The sequence below is a fragment of the Toxotes jaculatrix genome, chromosome 8 (assembly GCF_017976425.1).
Source record: "Toxotes jaculatrix isolate fToxJac2 chromosome 8, fToxJac2.pri, whole genome shotgun sequence".
Taxonomy (NCBI): Eukaryota; Metazoa; Chordata; class Actinopteri; family Toxotidae; genus Toxotes; species Toxotes jaculatrix.
The window spans coordinates 22,208,520-22,226,022 of record NC_054401.1 but is presented as its reverse complement, the minus strand read 5'-3'; the positions used below and the strand labels follow the sequence as shown (position 1 = coordinate 22,226,022).

The following is a 17,503-nucleotide window of genomic DNA, read 5'->3' as shown; positions in this document are numbered from 1 at the left end:
TTTTTGCTACTGAACTCTTTGGGATCGCCCACGACTGTCATCAAATCTGTAATTCAGAGTGCCAAGCGAGTAGAAACAGATCCAGCACCTTGTGGTATAAGCACAAATAGTCTCACTTCACATTCCTCACTTCTTTTTCTATAGAACTGAGATCAGAAGTTATATTGACAGTTATGAGCACATTCATATTTATTGTCACATTTTCCAAATCCAGAACTACATGTTCTTTACAATATGTACATTATATACAAGTTGGTGATATTAGGCGTATAGTCCATGATTGGATCACATCAGGCTGTGTAGAACCTTCAAAGTGCATTAAGTGACTGGTGAGGCCTCTTGAAACGTTCCTGCAAAGGTATCACAGCTGCCTGCATCCACCACACCAGTAGTTTAGGTTTTCACAGTAACAAAATGCACTCAACCCTCAGATTTTGTAAGATACCCTTGAAGGCAACACTGTAATGCACTTTTCTGATGACCAAATCAAGAAATTTGGCAAAAACAGAAGGTTGGTATGACTAAGAAGTGATTCTTGGAGATGGTGCCAGGTCCTGGAGCTAGTCCTCTTATTTATTTTATTTTTTATTTAAAAAAAAAAAAACTTTTCAGTCCTCTTCCAAACTGGTTATTTCAGCCTGCCCACTCTCCCCGAGGAGGCACAGCAACTTCCTATATGCACTCCTGTTACACAGAGAGATGGAGCAGTCACATTAGTGGACACATACAACAAAGCAGCTAAAAAGCACAGCTACAGAATATTTCTAGTTCAGTACAGAACACCGGTTTATTGTCTAGACAACTTAAAAATAGTTTAAGGTGATAAATACGGTCTGCATGTCCTCCAGGAAATGATTCATATGCTTGCTCACCTCAAGGCGATGTTCTTCCCTAGTCCTCTCTTGTGTTCAGTGTTTCTCAGACTGAGAGACAGGTTGGGAATGAGAGCTTGGACCACAGAGGGATCTAAAACAGCCACAGTCTCCAGGACGCTGTACACCTGCCTGTCGTAGACTCCCTCATTCTCCTCCACAAATGACCTACAAGCATGGGGATGACACAAACAGTGAAAACCATGAAGGACAGAATCGAACTGAATGTAAGACGGATAGTTTTACTCTGTGTCTGCAGTGCCCACATCAGGGTCTTTGCTTCCTGTGGACAACAACAACATACGGGTGCAGATATTTATTTCTAGACATTACTGTCAGTTACCGTAAGACAGTGATCATCTGTTCACACGGTCCCTCTGCAGATGCAGCAGCACATCGCTCCACCACGAGCTGTAAAGCCTCAGTGCCTGTCTTCCTCACTGCACAGAAAAAAAAAGATCAAAATGTCATCATTAGCTGTGGATAATCAAAACTGCAGTCACACATACAAACATATGTGTGATCCTGAAAAAACAAGTCATGTAGGTCATGTTAACTTTGCCTGTATGACACCATCAGAGGCATCAGTACAACATTAATCCAGTCAGGTTTGGCTGCAAACCTGAGGAGGGTGGTCTAGTGACTGCCATGTAGGTAACCCAAAGTTAGTTAAACTCTTTCAAGGTGTTTGATTTGTTTCTTCCACTGGGAAACAATGACTCAAACCATACATACATCACCAGGTGAGCCAAAGGATGTCCTCTGTATCATAACTTAGCAGCAACTCACAACTCACTGCAACTCACAGACAAGGCAGAAGTCCTACACAATACGTCTTACCCTGCGGTTCATTGACCAGCATCACACAGCGCAGCAGAGAGGGGAGGGGCACAGTGAGCAGGGCGGGGTCTGAGTCATTGTTCCGCCTCAAAAGTTCCAACAGGAACATCAGAACTGAGGCTAGGCGAGGCGGAGGGGCGTAGCCTTTCATCTGCAGGAAGCTGTCACTGTGAAATCAGAGAGGGACTTTTCTAACAACGTAGTAGTTCAGAATATGATCTGCATACTTTAAGAAATACATTTATGGAAAAACATAAGCAGTCATTTATCTGTTGGAGTTACACCCATCCTGTTTATCCTGTCACTCATATACATTCACTGATCTGCGGGACAGGAGCCACACGGTTGGGGTGAAACGACAAATCACGTTCCAGTTCTAGAGACCTACCAAAGCACCTCCAGGATGGTCCTCCTCAGCGCTGCCCCCCGGGTGACTGAGTTGGCCTCGCAGGCACTCAGAAGCACCGGGTGGTTGGCAATGATGCCCACGGAGGGTGAGGCAGGAAGGAAATGGTCCAGATATCTGCGGGTAACAGAGCGGAGCTGTTGCTTCAGGTAGGCGCCCTGAGACTGAGACACACTGGAAGCCACTGACAAGCCCTGCAGGAGAATAAATTACAAATGTCAGAACGGAAACATCTGAACAAATGATGAATGAGAGGTTTTGATTAGTCCTCTTTCACGACACCTAACACCTTTAGGCCTGCTGTGTGTCCTGTGTTTTCAGTGTATGGTGTATGTTTGTCCTAACCTGTAGATACAGAGGCAGGCTGTCCCTGAGAGCTTTATCCTGCTGTGTGAGGTTGTGGGGAAGCAGCAGCCCGTCCACAATACGAAACAGCAGCTGCTGGGCTTTGGATGTGGCCAGCAGGGGGCTCCAGTGCTTCACTATGCAGCCTGGATCACACAGAACGGAGTCAAACATAGAGATACACACAAGTGTAGTAATTCCTCACTCCTGCCTGTGACTCAGAACACAGTGTGACAGCAAAGAAACAATGCAGAGCACAAGATTTGTGTGTTGTAAAGTGTGTTTGAGGTGTATGGGTTTTACACGCACCAACAGCCCAGTAGGCCAGCTGCAGTCCCTCTTGGTTCTTGCTGACCAGAGAGGGTTTAATGTGTTTCAGGATGTCTCCAATGTAGTCCAGGGCTCTGGTCACCATGGCTGAACGCTCAGACAAAACCTGCAGTCCACTGTACACACAGCCTACAGCCTGACACCACGAGAAGGCAGATAAGAAAAGAAGTTCATGGAAATATTTGCATCTGTATTCAGGCTGCAGCAGCAGAGAACAGATACGACAACGATAGGTTAAGCATATAAGTAAAGGCACTGGGATGAATTTTACTTAGGTATGCAGAGTACAGGATGTCTTACACACACAAACTAAAGAAACTGGTACATCTCAGGGATATACTATGAAGGCCTGCTGTCAACTGAGGTGACAGCAAACAGTGTCTCCCACAGCCTGACACTGTAAATCCACTCCTTAAAGCAAAATTTTAAAATGCACAAAGACAAAAGGATGACTGACATCACTAATACACCACTGTGTGTTTGTCAGTGTGTTACCTTGATAAACATCTCCAGGGCTGAAGTGGACTCCAGCCTGGTGGCTGTGGGCTGGAGGCCAGCTGTCTGCAGAAGACTGTCCACTTCAGGAAGCCTCAGCACCAGCCGGGTCAGTTCACACAACTGCTCCTCCACAGCACGGCCTATATAACACAGTATATTATAGATATTTACTATACTGTAACAGTTTGGGTATGGGAACAAAGTGGTGCAAGTGCCACCTAGCATGTTATTCACTGTGGGTTTGTTTTATTTTACAGCTCAAACAAATTCCTCAAGGCACAAATACTCCAGTTTACTTTAGAGGTATGGACATATATTATGTATTACCTGTTCTGCTGTCAGACCCATCTGGGTTCTTGTGAAGGTGCTGCTGTAGAACACATCTGAACCAGGCCCTCACTGACAGCCTCTGTGCCGAACCCGACACAACACCACAACCATCACCGCTTAGCGATGACACCAGCTCACTGGAAACAACAGAGACGGAAATTCACTGAACTCAAGTGTAACATGTAGTTACAAACGTCATATAGTACAAGCACAACTACGTTAATGTCAGTGTTAAAATTCAGATTTAACGCCTCATCATGCTGAAGTCATATTCTGTTTTTTATTTTACTCTTCTCATCAGATTTCCTTTGAATTGACTTACAGTTTTTAATGATTAGTCTAGAATAACAGAGGGAGTTAAGGGAGGGTAATTTAATTACATTTGTGCTTAAACGAAACCATGACTTCATTTGTTAAATCACATATATATATAACAGCTTAAACTGTAGAGAAAAGAGGCTTGGCAGGCTGGGACCTCTACACAATAAACACAAGCAGTGTCCTTGTTCTGCCTTTATATTCAGGCGTAGCACCTTAATATCACTTGGCGCTGTCTGAAGAGGACCTTTGAGGTTGAAATAGTCACGCTGTTTGGTTACCCTTGAGTGTAATTTTGAAGATGCATCACATTTTGTATTCTGTTTAGAGGCTTGGGTGCAACTTCTTCATTAAAACCTATTTTTCATAATGCCAAGGATGCTAACTGTCTGAGTTATTAATTGTACACTTCCCAATATACCTACAGGACAAAAACAGTTCTGTCAAGTGGATGATGATGATGCTTGATAGCTGACAGGAACAGAGGAGTACATCGTCCCATCATCTGACCAACTAGATGTTTCTCCATCTGGAGTCATGAGGTAAAAATGCTTTGGGATTGAAAAACAGCCACAAAGGGTGGATGTATCTGTATCTGGAAGGGTAACTGTACCTGTTTTGGAGCAGGTGGGGGAGGTAGCGAGTCACTAGAAGTGGGTGAACCATGTCGTCCCAGCCAAAGCATTGCATGATGGACTGGACTGGGTTAGGCTGAAGGTCCTGGGGGGCAGAGCCCGGCAGATCAAAGGCGAGCAGGGTGAATCCTGAGGAAGATGAAATTAGTTCATTTTTGTGTGAATTGCTACAAAGCTGACACATGCACGATGAATGCACAAAGCTTTTGTCTGGACTGGTTTGTCCATACACATTTCTTTCTAGAACAAACTCTCTGCCTTCATGTAAAATGGTGGCGTCAACTCAAAATGATCAGCGTCGGCCATCAGAAATCCATTTTAGCTGAACTCTGGTCCAGAACTGTTCCTGCTCTCCCCCCGCCCTCCAGCCTTCTCTACTCAGTGTCTTTTTCCTCCCAGTGGGCGTCACTGACCTGCAGCTGCATCTGCCAGCTGTGCTGGAGGGGTCTGTGAGAGGCGTAGGCTGCGCAGGAAGGGGAAGAAATGTGCCCAGAGAGCCGCTGCTACCGCTAGGTGGCGCTCTTTCACCACACTGGTGGAAGCAGGAGCCCAGGCCAAGGTAGGTGCTGACTGGACACTGCGCTGATGGACCCGTCTGGAAGGACACAGACACACACACACACACACACACACACACACAAAGAAAGCAGATAAACAAATCAAACCGATGCAAAACAACATAGTGCTCCCTCTTGTGTACAACACTCACTGCCCCCCAACTCCACCCTCTACTTTCTGAAATCCTTTTGCTCCCCCGTTTCTCTCTTTCACTACTTCTTCACGTGTTTTCTCCCTCTTCTCTCCTGGGGGATTACTGGTGCGGCGGTGCGCTGCAGTGTGGAGCAGAGCTGGATGGAAGTAGAGGTGGGGAAGGAGAGGAGGATATTATAGCCATAGAGTGGAGCCTAATGCTGATCCCCTGTACACAGACTATACTTTGGCTCTTCTGGCTCATCCCTGGCCCTGGCCCCAGCCGCTACAGCAGCCCCACAGTGGCTGGCATTAGCCCAGATAAGCAGCTGAAGGAGCTGTAATCTCATTTAGACTGGAGATGATCCTCCTGTCCCCCTCATTCGCCCGGATGGGGGTGTGGGGATGCAGGGTTTTGAGGTGTGCTGGGAGAGGAGGAAAGGATAGAGGAACTAGCAAAGCCCCCTTCAATCCCGTCCTCAACCACGCGCTCTTGTCTGCTACCATAGTACACACACACACACATACACACACCTCTACGGTGCCTTCCCTTCCAGCAAGGTTGCATCTAATCCAGAGAGAGCTGAGACAATCGATTAGAGTCTGAATTCATTAGCCTCGTTACTACTGCGGAATGGGCCTTTCACACCCATCAACCCTCATTGTACAAGACATCGTCAGAGACCCCACTTAATCCTCCTCACTGCGGCTTCTTACAATGTGTACGCACAAAACACACACACACGCTCAACACCAACACGCCATTAGGGACCCCGTTTAACCCTTCCCCCAGCCACATCCAACATACAGATGCATGAAATAAAAATATAGCGTCCTAACAATGACAGACAGACAGGGACGAGCTGGACTCCCTCCATGTCCACCTTTGCTTTAAAATTATCCACGCATCTCTATCAAAATGCATAGGTGTAATCCTTACTAAATTTCTCATAACAGACCCCAACAGCAGGTGTCCTTGACTTTGAAAATAAAGGCTCCACATCAGGTAAAATGTCTTAATGCTCACAAAGCAAAACACTTCACAGGGAGGCTTGTATTTTATCAAGCCAAGGAGATGGGGATTAATTGTTTGTACCGAAAAACAGATCCAGCAGGGTGTGCCAATGCAGCTCACCTCATCAACCAGTGCCACCCACACCCTCCCACAGCAGAGGGTCATGGGAAGGAATCAAACTGAGGAATTATGCCTGGGACTGGCTTCTTGCCTCGGCACCATGGCGATGGCTATCAAGAGTGAATGTTCGGACCCTCCGCTGCCTCAGCCATTGGCAGAATAATTCTCCTAATGTGTGCAGATTCCACACAGCTCTTAATAGACATAATGATGCACAGGCTAAATTTGCCAGGCTACATAATTACCCATTAATTGTGTCACAGAAAAGGCATTAATCACAAAGAGATACTGAGAACTGCCAGGCCGAAGAATTATGTTTAATTTGGCGGGACGAATTGGAAAGAGAGAGCATGGTTTTTTTTTGTTTTTTTTAAATTTTTTTTTTTTTTGGTTAAATGGGTCAGTGTGGTCCGGGCCATAACACAGAGGGCCTCTGGGAGTTCTCTTCTTCTCTCTCTCCTTGGCCATTAATGTGCAAATGTGTGCCCTCCAACCCCAAGATCTGAGATGGGAAGTTTGGGAATTAGCAGTGCTAACCAGATACCGTGTTATGGGAGCCCAGCATTGAAATAAGAGAGCAGTACACTTGGGTTAGTGATTCACTTTTGCTGCGTGGGCAGGTGTGTAGGTTTGTGTGTGCAGGAGAGGGTGGAATGTATACACCGGAGAATTAAAGCAATCATACACCTACATGGAAAAGTGATAGGGCTTGGTAACACTTAACTTCACAATGTCCTCAATCTAGTGTTTCAGCTCATTTATTAACCTTTTGCAAGTAGTGGTAAGTATTAAGTAGGGTAGCAGTAATAATTTCAGTGCTTACTAACACGCCACACAAACACAATTCATATCTAGTGGTGTAAAAACAATTTAAGGAATTACATATATAGAGAGAAATGCAGCAAACCTCAGTGCTTTGTTAGAACTGTGTGAGTACTAGTTACTGCTCAGATCTGAACTCATCTTTACACAGTCTTTGATTACACTGTTTAAACCTGTCTACTCAAAATTTTCATACTTTAAAATGAACGCAATCACTGTGTATAGTGTGAAATGTGCCGCTCGTAATCATGAACTCGATGAGCGTTTTAGCGTCTTCCTGCTCATTATTTTGGTTCTCTGGCTCACAACTTGGTCCCGTCTCCCCACTCTCATTGTTTCCAGCAGCTGCAGGCAGCTTATTTAAGCAATAAAGCTTTGCAAATAGGTTAGATTATGTATATAATGTCTGATGGGCAGTCAAGTTGCTTCTTATCCAAATCGAACCCTAGTGTTCCAGAGCACTACGCATGAAGCAGTTCTTTAGCGTGCTTTCCCTGTTTTGGATGTGTTTCTGTATTTGCTGCATTTCTGGATTTGGAGTGTGTTTCCCTTAATGTTTGTGCTTTCTCTCTTGTATGTGCTTTGTTCTAAGGCTACACGGTGCTACTTGTTATTATGGCTCATTAGAAAGCAAAGGGTAACTGCAAAATTCAAGGCTGGTAAGCAAGGTGACACTCAGCTCTTTAACATCACATTTAACTCAGATGTATCTACTGTGCGCTAAAAGATCACAGATCATTTCTCACTCCATAAACTTACGGTCTCACCTGACTTCCATCTACTGTCACCTCTGTTCCCGCCTCTGCGTCCCCACATAAACAGACACCGTTTCAGCTGCAGCTCTTTGACGCTCTGCTGGGGTCGTTCATGTAACGAACACCTGTGTCCTACAGCTGAACCCGTCCTGACGCCCTCCTGACCACAGTCTCTCAACAGACCCACAGCACTACCGCCATCCCCCATGACCACAGGAAGCTCCATGGAGGGTCTCTCGGGCCTGTAACTCTACTCAGGACTCTGGCAGCCCCTGATGAGGGTGACCTGGAGGCCAGTAGGCCTCCTGAGACTGGAACAGGGGCCTCAACGCAACATAAGGTCTTTACAGACACTCATTCCTGCAGCCAGCACAATCCACCTATTGTGAGTATGAGAAGTGAGGAGACTCTGGACTGGGTTGGGACGAGCAGAAGAGATCACTCTCTGCTGTGGCCACTTATCAGGTTTTAATAAAAGCTTAGTTTGGCCTTGGCCAGAAAAACATTTGTTTGAATGTGTCTGCTATTTGTTTGGGAAAAAAAATCAGAGAAACTGAGGAAAAGAGATAGCCGGGAGCCGATGACTCAGATGACCTGCTGTCTTACCTGAGCTGGGCGAGGACAATCTGCAGAAAGCTCAGGGCAGAATTCAGCTCTGACTGGCGGCAGGCGGGCAGCAACCAATCGAATCCTTCATTTAGCAGCTTCTCCTCTGATAGGCTGAGACTGGTGCTCATCTCAAACACCTCGGACACACCATCCAGGAAGGAGCCAAGTGGGCCCCAGAGGGCAAGTTTGCGAGACACCTCTGTGGTCTTACTGTAGAACTCTTTGGCCATGTCATTGAAGGAGGAAGCCAACCAGCTTGCCTGGGCACCAACATCCAGACCCCTCTCCTTGAACAAAGACCACATAATGTGAAAAATGTGAAATTGTAAGCCCAGCTTGTAACAGTGCACTAGCTCCAGATAACTAGCATATCCTGTGTGTTTTCTGAATCTTTTTTTTCTGATTAACAAACTTACCTGGAACAACAACAGCAGTGATAGCTGTCCCCTCCAGACAAGGGTGCGGTGCCCAGGGGGGCAGTTAGAGGGCAGGAAGCCTAACAGCTCACAGGCTCTGCTGGCCACATCCTCCAGCTCTACCTGCCGGGCCACCACCAGAAACAGCAGCAGGAAATTCATGAGGCCCGCCTCCGACAACTCCTGCATCTTCTTTGAGGAAAACTTGGAGTAAATCCTGGAAGTATAGAGAAAAATAGAGGAGAAAGGAAACAAAGATTTTAAAACATGGCACAAGAGATGGTGAGCTAAAAGAAAAAGAGGTCAGAGACAGTGTCCACTGTTTTCAATATGATTTAATCTGATGCAAGACAATGGTTAAGTTGTTTTTTTTTTTGTCATATTTTAGATTTCTTCACTTCCACTGACCAACTTGTCAGAGGTAATTTGCTCTTCTGAAACCTCTGACTTTAAATACTGAGTAGTTGAACTTTCCACCCCCACCGTGCACCCCACCACCTGCCTCCATCACCCTCTCAGCTCCAGGGGAGAGGCTGGTCTGCCCAGCCAATGTATGTCCAGTGTGTGTGTGTGTGTGTGTGTGTGTGTGAGAGAGAGAGAGAAAGAAAGAAAAAGTGAGAGAAGGGAGGAAGAATAGAGAACCACCCAGCACGCTGTTAGATCCTGCGGGCACTGTAGAGAAATGCCTTTAAAGATCATGTTAAATGTCAGAGACACTCAGACACACAGCAGTAGGCGCTTGGTCCCTCTCTCTACAGCCAAACCAATTTACTGCAACACCAGAGAGAGATCAATAAAACCACACACACACATGCATTGCCACACATTCAGCTTGCTGTTTGCTCGCCTGGCAGGAAAACACAGAAGAACACCCCCCACCCCAACTCCCACTCCCACTCCCCTTTTCTATCCCACCTCCCAAACACAGATGCAGCCCACACAGGTGAGTGAGCCGCTGTTTGGGTCAAAACACAAACAGCGAGCATCCCAAGACAAACTCAGTGTAAGAAGTATGACTGATATAAAGGAGTGGAGAAAAACGAGAGAGGAATTGAGAACGACCAGGTTAACACCGAAATCAGCTTAGTTACACCCACGGAGGACTATAAAAGGAGAAGGTGGCCAAGCATTCAGTCAGAGTGTGAGGGGAGGGAGATTTAAATAGATGAATGGGTAATATGTAACAGGGATATAAGCAGCTCACTGGGAGGCAGCAGTGGGGATTTTCTGTGTTCTCCCAACCTGCCTGTCTGTTTGTTTATTCCGGACAGCTTTTTTTTCCGGAGGCGAGCAGATGCTCCTAACTCCCTGCGTTGGAGATCAACATGTTCACAGTCGATCCCATTAATGCGGACGTTGCGGGTGTCCCACAGAGCCCGGCCAGGAGTGGGAACGCTGCCGAAACGTTGTAGCGATGCGGTCGGCACGCCTCACGCCTCCTGAGGGGGGGGAGGGAGAGAGGCAGTGGTGATAGTTTTGGTGGAGGGGAGGTGGGGGCGGGGGGAATCTGGACCTGTCCCAGCCTGTTGCCAGCTAGTGTGGCTGTTGCCAGACTGCCTACCACCCACATCCCACTCCCCCCCCCCCCCAACTCCACTCCCCACCACCCAAGCTCCCCTCTCTATCCGTGTTGGAAACCAACACAGCTTCGTTAAGGCGAATTAACCGCCACGCTCGTTAGCTAATTAGCCCCCATGTCTGCAGTGCTACTGAGCACATTCCAGACAGAGGGAAGTCATTAGGCGGATTTATCTACGGATGCCTCTCTCTGGCGCCCAGCCGGCCTGGGATATAGGATGGTCCAGCGCTCGGTTCTGATGTGCACATCAGCTTGTGATCTCTCCTCTCTTTTTTTCTTACTTTCCATCACAAAGACACACACTCTCCTTCCATCCAAAGGCCTCACACACTCTGAAACCATGTCACTACTCTAGGGAGCAGGTGCACTGTGTGTGTGTGTGTGTGTGTGTGTGTGTGTGTGTGTGTGTGTGTGTGTGTGTGTGTGTGAGGAGGCTCCTTGGCTCTGGTCTGTGCTGAAGAGCAGGTGGTTGACTCCTGAGACACCTGCTCCACTGGGGGGCCTGAGTAAATATCAAAGACGCACTAGGAGACTGTGGTGCACCTGGCACCCACACAAACAAGACTGAAAAGCATGATAGTGAGCAAACACACATGTTGTTTGTGTATTCATGCAAGTATACACCTACACACACACACAAATCCAACCACATCACACATTAGAAGATCAACGGGAAACAGGAATCCTGCACAGCCTAGTCCTGATTAGTGATCATTTCTCAGAGCGTCCACTCCAGGTTTTCCCTCCAAAAACCTACATGTGAACGGTATGTAGAGTTGACTGGCTGGCTGTGAGACCTACTTTTCCTGGTGGAAGCGAATGTGAAGGAGCGGGAACTACAAAGTCTTCCAGACTTCTCTCCATCCTTACCTTCCTTTGATCTGTCTCTGTGGGACTCCACCAGCCCTGTCCTGGCCAAGGCACAGGGCCAACACTCGAAGGAAGATGTGGAAGGAGTTGGCTGAGCGGTAGAGCTGGGTGTGTCCTGGAGAATGGAGGGGAGAGGGGGAGCAGCAGCTGCGGGCCTGTTCCAACAGAGCCAGGGGAGTCTTGCACAAGGTGCCCAGGCCAGACATCCCGAGCCAGGGCACAGTGAGTGAGGCGTTCTGGAGTGGAAGGAAAGCAGATCATGTAACTGTACAGGCTTTGGTTATACCCTGAAGCAAAAAGGGGTTTGTCTTGGGTTGGAGTTAGTAAATAATATAGCAACAAATATGATGCAACTCATAAAACAATCTACAAGGTCAGAGATGAGCAACAAGCCCTTACTTCCTTACACAAAGTGAATCTTTTAGAATGATATCAATAAAACAAAAGAGCAACACTGAAGACAAAGAAGTTAAAGAATATGATATATTATCTCAAAAAGTGGTAAACAGGGTTATTTACATCATCAAAGAAAACTAAATGTGCTATGATTATAGCAGATATGCTTAAAATGAGGGAGCATATCAAGTTCATGCAACTTAATTGCCTGTATTTTACCAAGGGACCACAGGATTTCATGTCCTTGTTTCCTAAAGAGACTTGTCCTCACCATATTCTTGCTGTAGTAGTCCCAAAGAGTGGAGACAGCACTGGTGCTTGGGTCCCACAGGAGACAGAGACTGAGACAGCAGTGGACATGCATCCTAATCTGCTCCTCGGCCAGACCTCCCTGTTATAACACACACAGTGTTTAATTTAGTCTACAACTGCCAAAAATGTATTTTAAAAAATGTATTTAAAAAGTTAAAATTGGAATCAGTGCTGACCTTGGGATTACAAGTCAACCTGAGCAGCTCTTCCACAAAAGCCCAGTTATCACCCAGGTGTTTCTGTGGGTGCAGATAAGAGGAGATGATATTCTTAAAAACAATTACAAAAAAACACATATCAATAGTTATTAATTATACTCGAATTAATGTATAAATGTAGACAAAATATGTTAAGAGTCAGTGTTGTCGCCTGTGTAATGAAGGCTAAAGCAGATATATATATACACATACACACACACCCACATGGTCAAATGTATGTGGTTAAGGTCAAGTGCATATTCAAATATTTAAAACATTTTTGCCAGATTTTTCTAGACAGTTAATTCCAGACTCCCTGGTCAGAAATATCTCTCTCAGTACTCTGCAGTCTGTGATATACTCTTATATTGACACCCAGGTTTTATGCAGTATAACACCTATAGGTAACAATATTGTGGTTCTCAGTCTCTTACCTCGATCTGAACTGTGCCACTACGACTGTACTGGCCTAACATTGCTAAATGGGTGACGAGCCACCATGTGAATCCCAGAGGGTCTTTACAGTGAGTGGGGAGGCCACTGAACTGTTCTGCTGCAGGTTTCCCTGAAACAAGAGGTCTCAGCAACGAGTTCATGTAGCTCCAAAAAGACTAGAGGGATAATGGGAAACACACACTCGTTATTTTACTAAAGACAGAGTCATAATTTATTGTGTGACTGTGAACGTGTGTGTATTTGTGTTACCTGTGTGTGCAACACTTTATTTCTGTATTCCAGAAGGTGCATGAGTAGGACCCACAGCTCTTTAGTGCAGGAGCAAAGGTAGTGATGGCTGCTCAGAGCCTCTGTAGGCCTCACCTAGAAATCATCAGGATCCATTTAACACAGGAGCTGCTTCCAACTACAGCTCTGCTTTACACTCAAATATTTTTGGTACATAATGTTTGCTATATGCAAATTTCATCCAGTTTCAGCTAACTGGGTACTAAATGTTGTAATTATATCAGAATCACAGTTATATTTTGAGTCAAAAACACACAGAAATACCACTGATGCATCTCAACAGTAAGATGTAGTGATTTGTGGCCAGCCGCCCACCTTGCCGTATTTGCCCATGGCCAGACCAGTAAGGTCACACAGCAGACTGCACAGGTGTTCTTCAAACAGACTGGCATCAGTCAGGTTCTCTCCTGTCAGGTTCACAAACTGGTGGGCGTACACCACCTGGCCTGGAGAGATGAACAGGTAAAATTACAAAAAGTCTGTTTCCATGATAATGACTAACAACACTGCACACAAGCCGCATCTCACATTCCAGTATGTTTAGTTTTAGTTTGCTGTCTGAGTATTCTGGTGCAAGGACGCGACACAAACCTTGCATCTTGTGACCAAGCAGGTGAAGGATTTCCAAGATTGACCAGTGGATGTCGAGGTGAAGGTGTAACAAATGCCAGGAGGGAGGAAAAATCTGTGGAGGGACGCAGAGCTGAGTAAGCTGAGTGAGTCATTCCTCATTACAGTTACTATAACATTTCCTTTGCTCTGTAAAGCTTCCATTTCCACTTTTGTTGTACCTGTTTCCAATCCCTATGTCCTTCACAGTATAAACTGATGCCTATGTAACACAAAGTCATATCTATGCAGGCTAATCAACATTCAGTTGTACCTTTCCCTGGTTCTGCATAGTAAATGCACTCTGAACGTTGGAAGGCAGGTCCTTGAGTCGTCCTATGAGGAGAGTGATGCCAAACAGCTCCTCCAGAAGAGCAGAGGGGAGCTGAGCTTCCAGTTGCTCGTAGGGGTGGGAGGGACGTGCATCCAGGGAGCTGGGGGGTAGCAGGTATCTGAACAGATCCAAAAGGACATGGATGTCCAAATAAACAAACAAATGCAGTACAGGCAGCTGAATGTGTGACATTATAATATGTAGTTTAAAACATTTTAATTAGTGGTGCCAGTGTTGACATTAAAAACAAAGAATTACCTGTGCAGAAAGACTTTGACAAACTGAAGAAATGAAACACACTGTTGCCTGAGGTCTTCTGCGTCATAGTGGAGGTTTCCTGCTTGACCTAAGACACATAGCAGATCTTATGTAAGTAAAACAAGCCCCACTGTATCAGATATCAGACACATCTCAAACACTAGAACTGAGCCCAACAATCTCTTCGTAGTAAACTCATTTTATGAAACGGATAGCTCAACAAGAAGTCCACTAGCTTCGGAGAATGGTCCATTCACAGACTTTGAGGCGTGTTCCTGTGAAATCTGTGAGGGCTTAGGGCTGTCCCACTGTCCAATTATCAATTGCATGAGGGCTCTCTTGCAGACATTTTGAGTCCTCCATGCACACTTTCCAAAAGTCCAGACTTTGGAAAGACTGCAGACTTTTCCTGAGGGAGCATCTCACACTTACTTACCATGTGACGTCAATTACGTCTGTGAGAGTTTAGGCTTTAGGCCTTAGGGGGACACTGGGATTGGGCTAAGCACACACTTAAATGGTGAGTGTTATTTGGTGATACTACTTTGGGTCATCTTTAAAAAAAAAATACATATACATATATAGACAAGCTTACCAAAGTCATGTGAACTGGACTGCACCAAGGTCTCCAACCTGTAAACCCTCTGTCTGAAATATAACAAAGAGCAAATAAGACCACTGACAAGTATGTGAATGAAATTTTTTTTTTCTTTTTTTTTTTTTGTTTTAAACACAAATTAGTTCACTAAGCTCTTGCTGCCACAGAAAAGGATTTTCAGATTCGGGTGGTGGTTGGGACATAAAGTAAATGTGACTGAGATCTGTTTCACATCTTGGCTTACCTGAACAGACCAAAGAGCAGCTTTGTAGATTCTACCAGTGCTGTCTCTGTTACCCAGGTGAAGCCAAAAATCTCCACTGTGTCTGTCTCGTACTCGGTGGGGGCCGGGTCAAGATGCAAGAGCAGCCTATAGAGAGGATGCATTCACATCAGTTAAGACTTTATTTACAAAGATTTTTTTTTTCTGCTGCTGAGGCTTCTGCCTCGTCCAGGTAACTGAAGTTTCCTTTGTGGTGTTAAAATGGGGCGATATGGTTTACTGTGATTATGGTGACTATACCGTTTCAGTGAGCCTCTGGCAGCGTATCCCTCTGTGGAGAGCGCTCCAGTGGGGTCATCCTTTGTTTCAGAGCAGCAGAAGCAAGGCGGCTCCGCTGGAGTCAGCTCACATAGGCTGTCTGCTGCAAAGGGGGAAACTGGCGGGGTGAGGGATTGGCTGAAGTCGTCTGCCATGTTGTCTGTGCAGAATCAGTATCACCTTTAACGACAAAAAACACTACGCTCAGACATTATAAGGAAAAGTGTGATCTCAGTGACTTTGACTGTGGTAAGATTGTTGGTGCCAGCCGGGGCTGGTGTATCTGTGAAACTGCTGATCTGGGATTTTCATGTACAACAGTCTCTAAAGTTTAACTCAGAATGGAGCCAAAAATAAAAAATGCATCCAGTGAGCAGCAGGTCTGTGGACAGGAACGCTTTGTTTGATGAGAGACGTCAGGGGACAATGGACAGACTTGTCGGAGCTAACAGAAAGACTAGGGTAACTCAGTCTTTACAACTGTGGTGAGCAGAAAAGCATCTCAGAAAGAACGACACGTCCAACCTTGAGGTGAAAGACATGAAAAACGTAGCCTGGTCTGATGAATCTGGATTTCTGCTGAGGCTCGCAGATGGCAGGATCAGAATTTGGCATCAACAGCATGAATCCATGGATCCAAACTGCCTTGCGTTGCGTCAACACCACAGGTTGGCAGTGGTGGTGTAATGGCGTGAGGAATTTTGCCATGGCACACTTTGGGCCTATTCATACCAGTCAATGATTGTTTGAATGCAACAGCCTATCTGAGTATAGTTACTACCCATGTGCATGCCTTTATGAACACAGTTTGCCATCTTCTAATTCCAGCAGGATAATGCTCCATGTCACAACGCAAAAGTCGTCTCAAACATGAACACGGCCATGAGCTCAGTGAATTCAGTGTCCTCCCCAGCCACTATACTGAGATTCACAGAGCATAAACATGCACATCATGAATGTGAAGCGGACAAATCTGCAGAAATGATGTGATGCACGAAGAACTGAGGCTGTTTGAGAGTAAAGGGAGGAACTACCAAGTATAAGTATGGTGTTCGATCAGTGCATATTTAAAGCATTTCTCACACACACACACACACACACACACACACACACACACACACACACACACACACACACACACACACACACACACACAGGCATATATATTACTGTTTATATGGACAGCATTTCCACACAACATGGAAAATTACAATACACAAAACAACAGATACCTTTTACGTACTATCTGCTTATCGTGAATGCAGCTGGCGTCAGTAAACTGAAACAGCGGTGTGTCTAACTGGAAATCTAAACACAGCATCGACTCCAGGAACACAGATGTTAGTGAAACACTGACAAACCTTGTATTTCGGCTTCCTGTGTGGCGTGATGTTCCGCAAATTTGAATCAAAGTATGAAAACTCTAGCTGTCATTACGCCGTTGTTTGGGTCCTCGGTCTCTCCCGCGCGTTCAGATGACGCATGCGCGAACTGGCCGCGCGCCCCTGTGATTGGTCGGAAGTTTCATAGTGGGCGTGGCGAAGCCGTCTCAGTGGACGCAGAGCAAGAGGTGTCGCTGCAACGAGCTTCCTATGTCGCATTTTTTTTCTGTGCACAGTTGTTGTAGCGTTTGTTTTTATCCAGTGGCCTCGTACTTGTTTCAGGGTAAATATTTCTCGACAGGTTGAGCGTTGACAGCGTTGAGCTCCATTTTCGTCCTTGTGAGACTAAAACTAATTTTTTGGGGGTCATTTTAGTCAAAATTTCTGGTCTTATTAACACATGCAGTGTTAAAGTCGAAGTTTATTTACACCAAAAATAGGAGATACAAGGCTCAGAAGAAACTCACAAAATGAATACTGCTCTATTATCTAAATTATTATTATAACTAAAACATCTTTTAGCATTCACCTCTGGTGCTAACATCCGCTCACCGAGCACCTGTTCCATACCATGTCTTTTCTACAAGGTGTTTCAATCACTTGTCTCCCTCAACCTCACCGCAGGGTTCCGCACAAATGAATACAAAATAATGCAGCGGTATAAGTAGAATTTTATCCACGC

The 17,503-nt window shown here is 45.6% G+C and overlaps 1 protein-coding gene across 1 annotated transcript; it reads right to left on the bottom strand.

Annotated features, from left to right (window-relative positions):
- Positions 1 to 178: 178 nt before the first annotated feature.
- On the bottom strand, positions 179 to 16,792 carry mms22l (MMS22-like, DNA repair protein). The gene is made up of 26 exons (XM_041044700.1): positions 16,672 to 16,792; positions 15,422 to 15,619; positions 15,143 to 15,268; positions 14,896 to 14,948; positions 14,301 to 14,388; positions 13,983 to 14,160; positions 13,691 to 13,784; positions 13,415 to 13,545; positions 13,061 to 13,174; positions 12,790 to 12,966; positions 12,335 to 12,397; positions 12,118 to 12,237; positions 11,451 to 11,686; positions 9,002 to 9,218; positions 8,583 to 8,872; positions 4,988 to 5,169; positions 4,553 to 4,703; positions 3,619 to 3,758; positions 3,289 to 3,431; positions 2,773 to 2,929; positions 2,464 to 2,609; positions 2,101 to 2,312; positions 1,713 to 1,879; positions 1,216 to 1,312; positions 873 to 1,040; positions 179 to 684 (listed from the first exon to the last, which is right to left on the bottom strand). Exons 2-26 carry the CDS (start codon positions 15,592 to 15,594, stop codon positions 609 to 611), a joined length of 3,699 nt encoding a protein of 1,232 aa, XP_040900634.1. The 5' UTR covers positions 15,595 to 15,619; positions 16,672 to 16,792; the 3' UTR covers positions 179 to 608.
- Between the last annotated feature and the right edge of the window lie 711 nt (positions 16,793 to 17,503).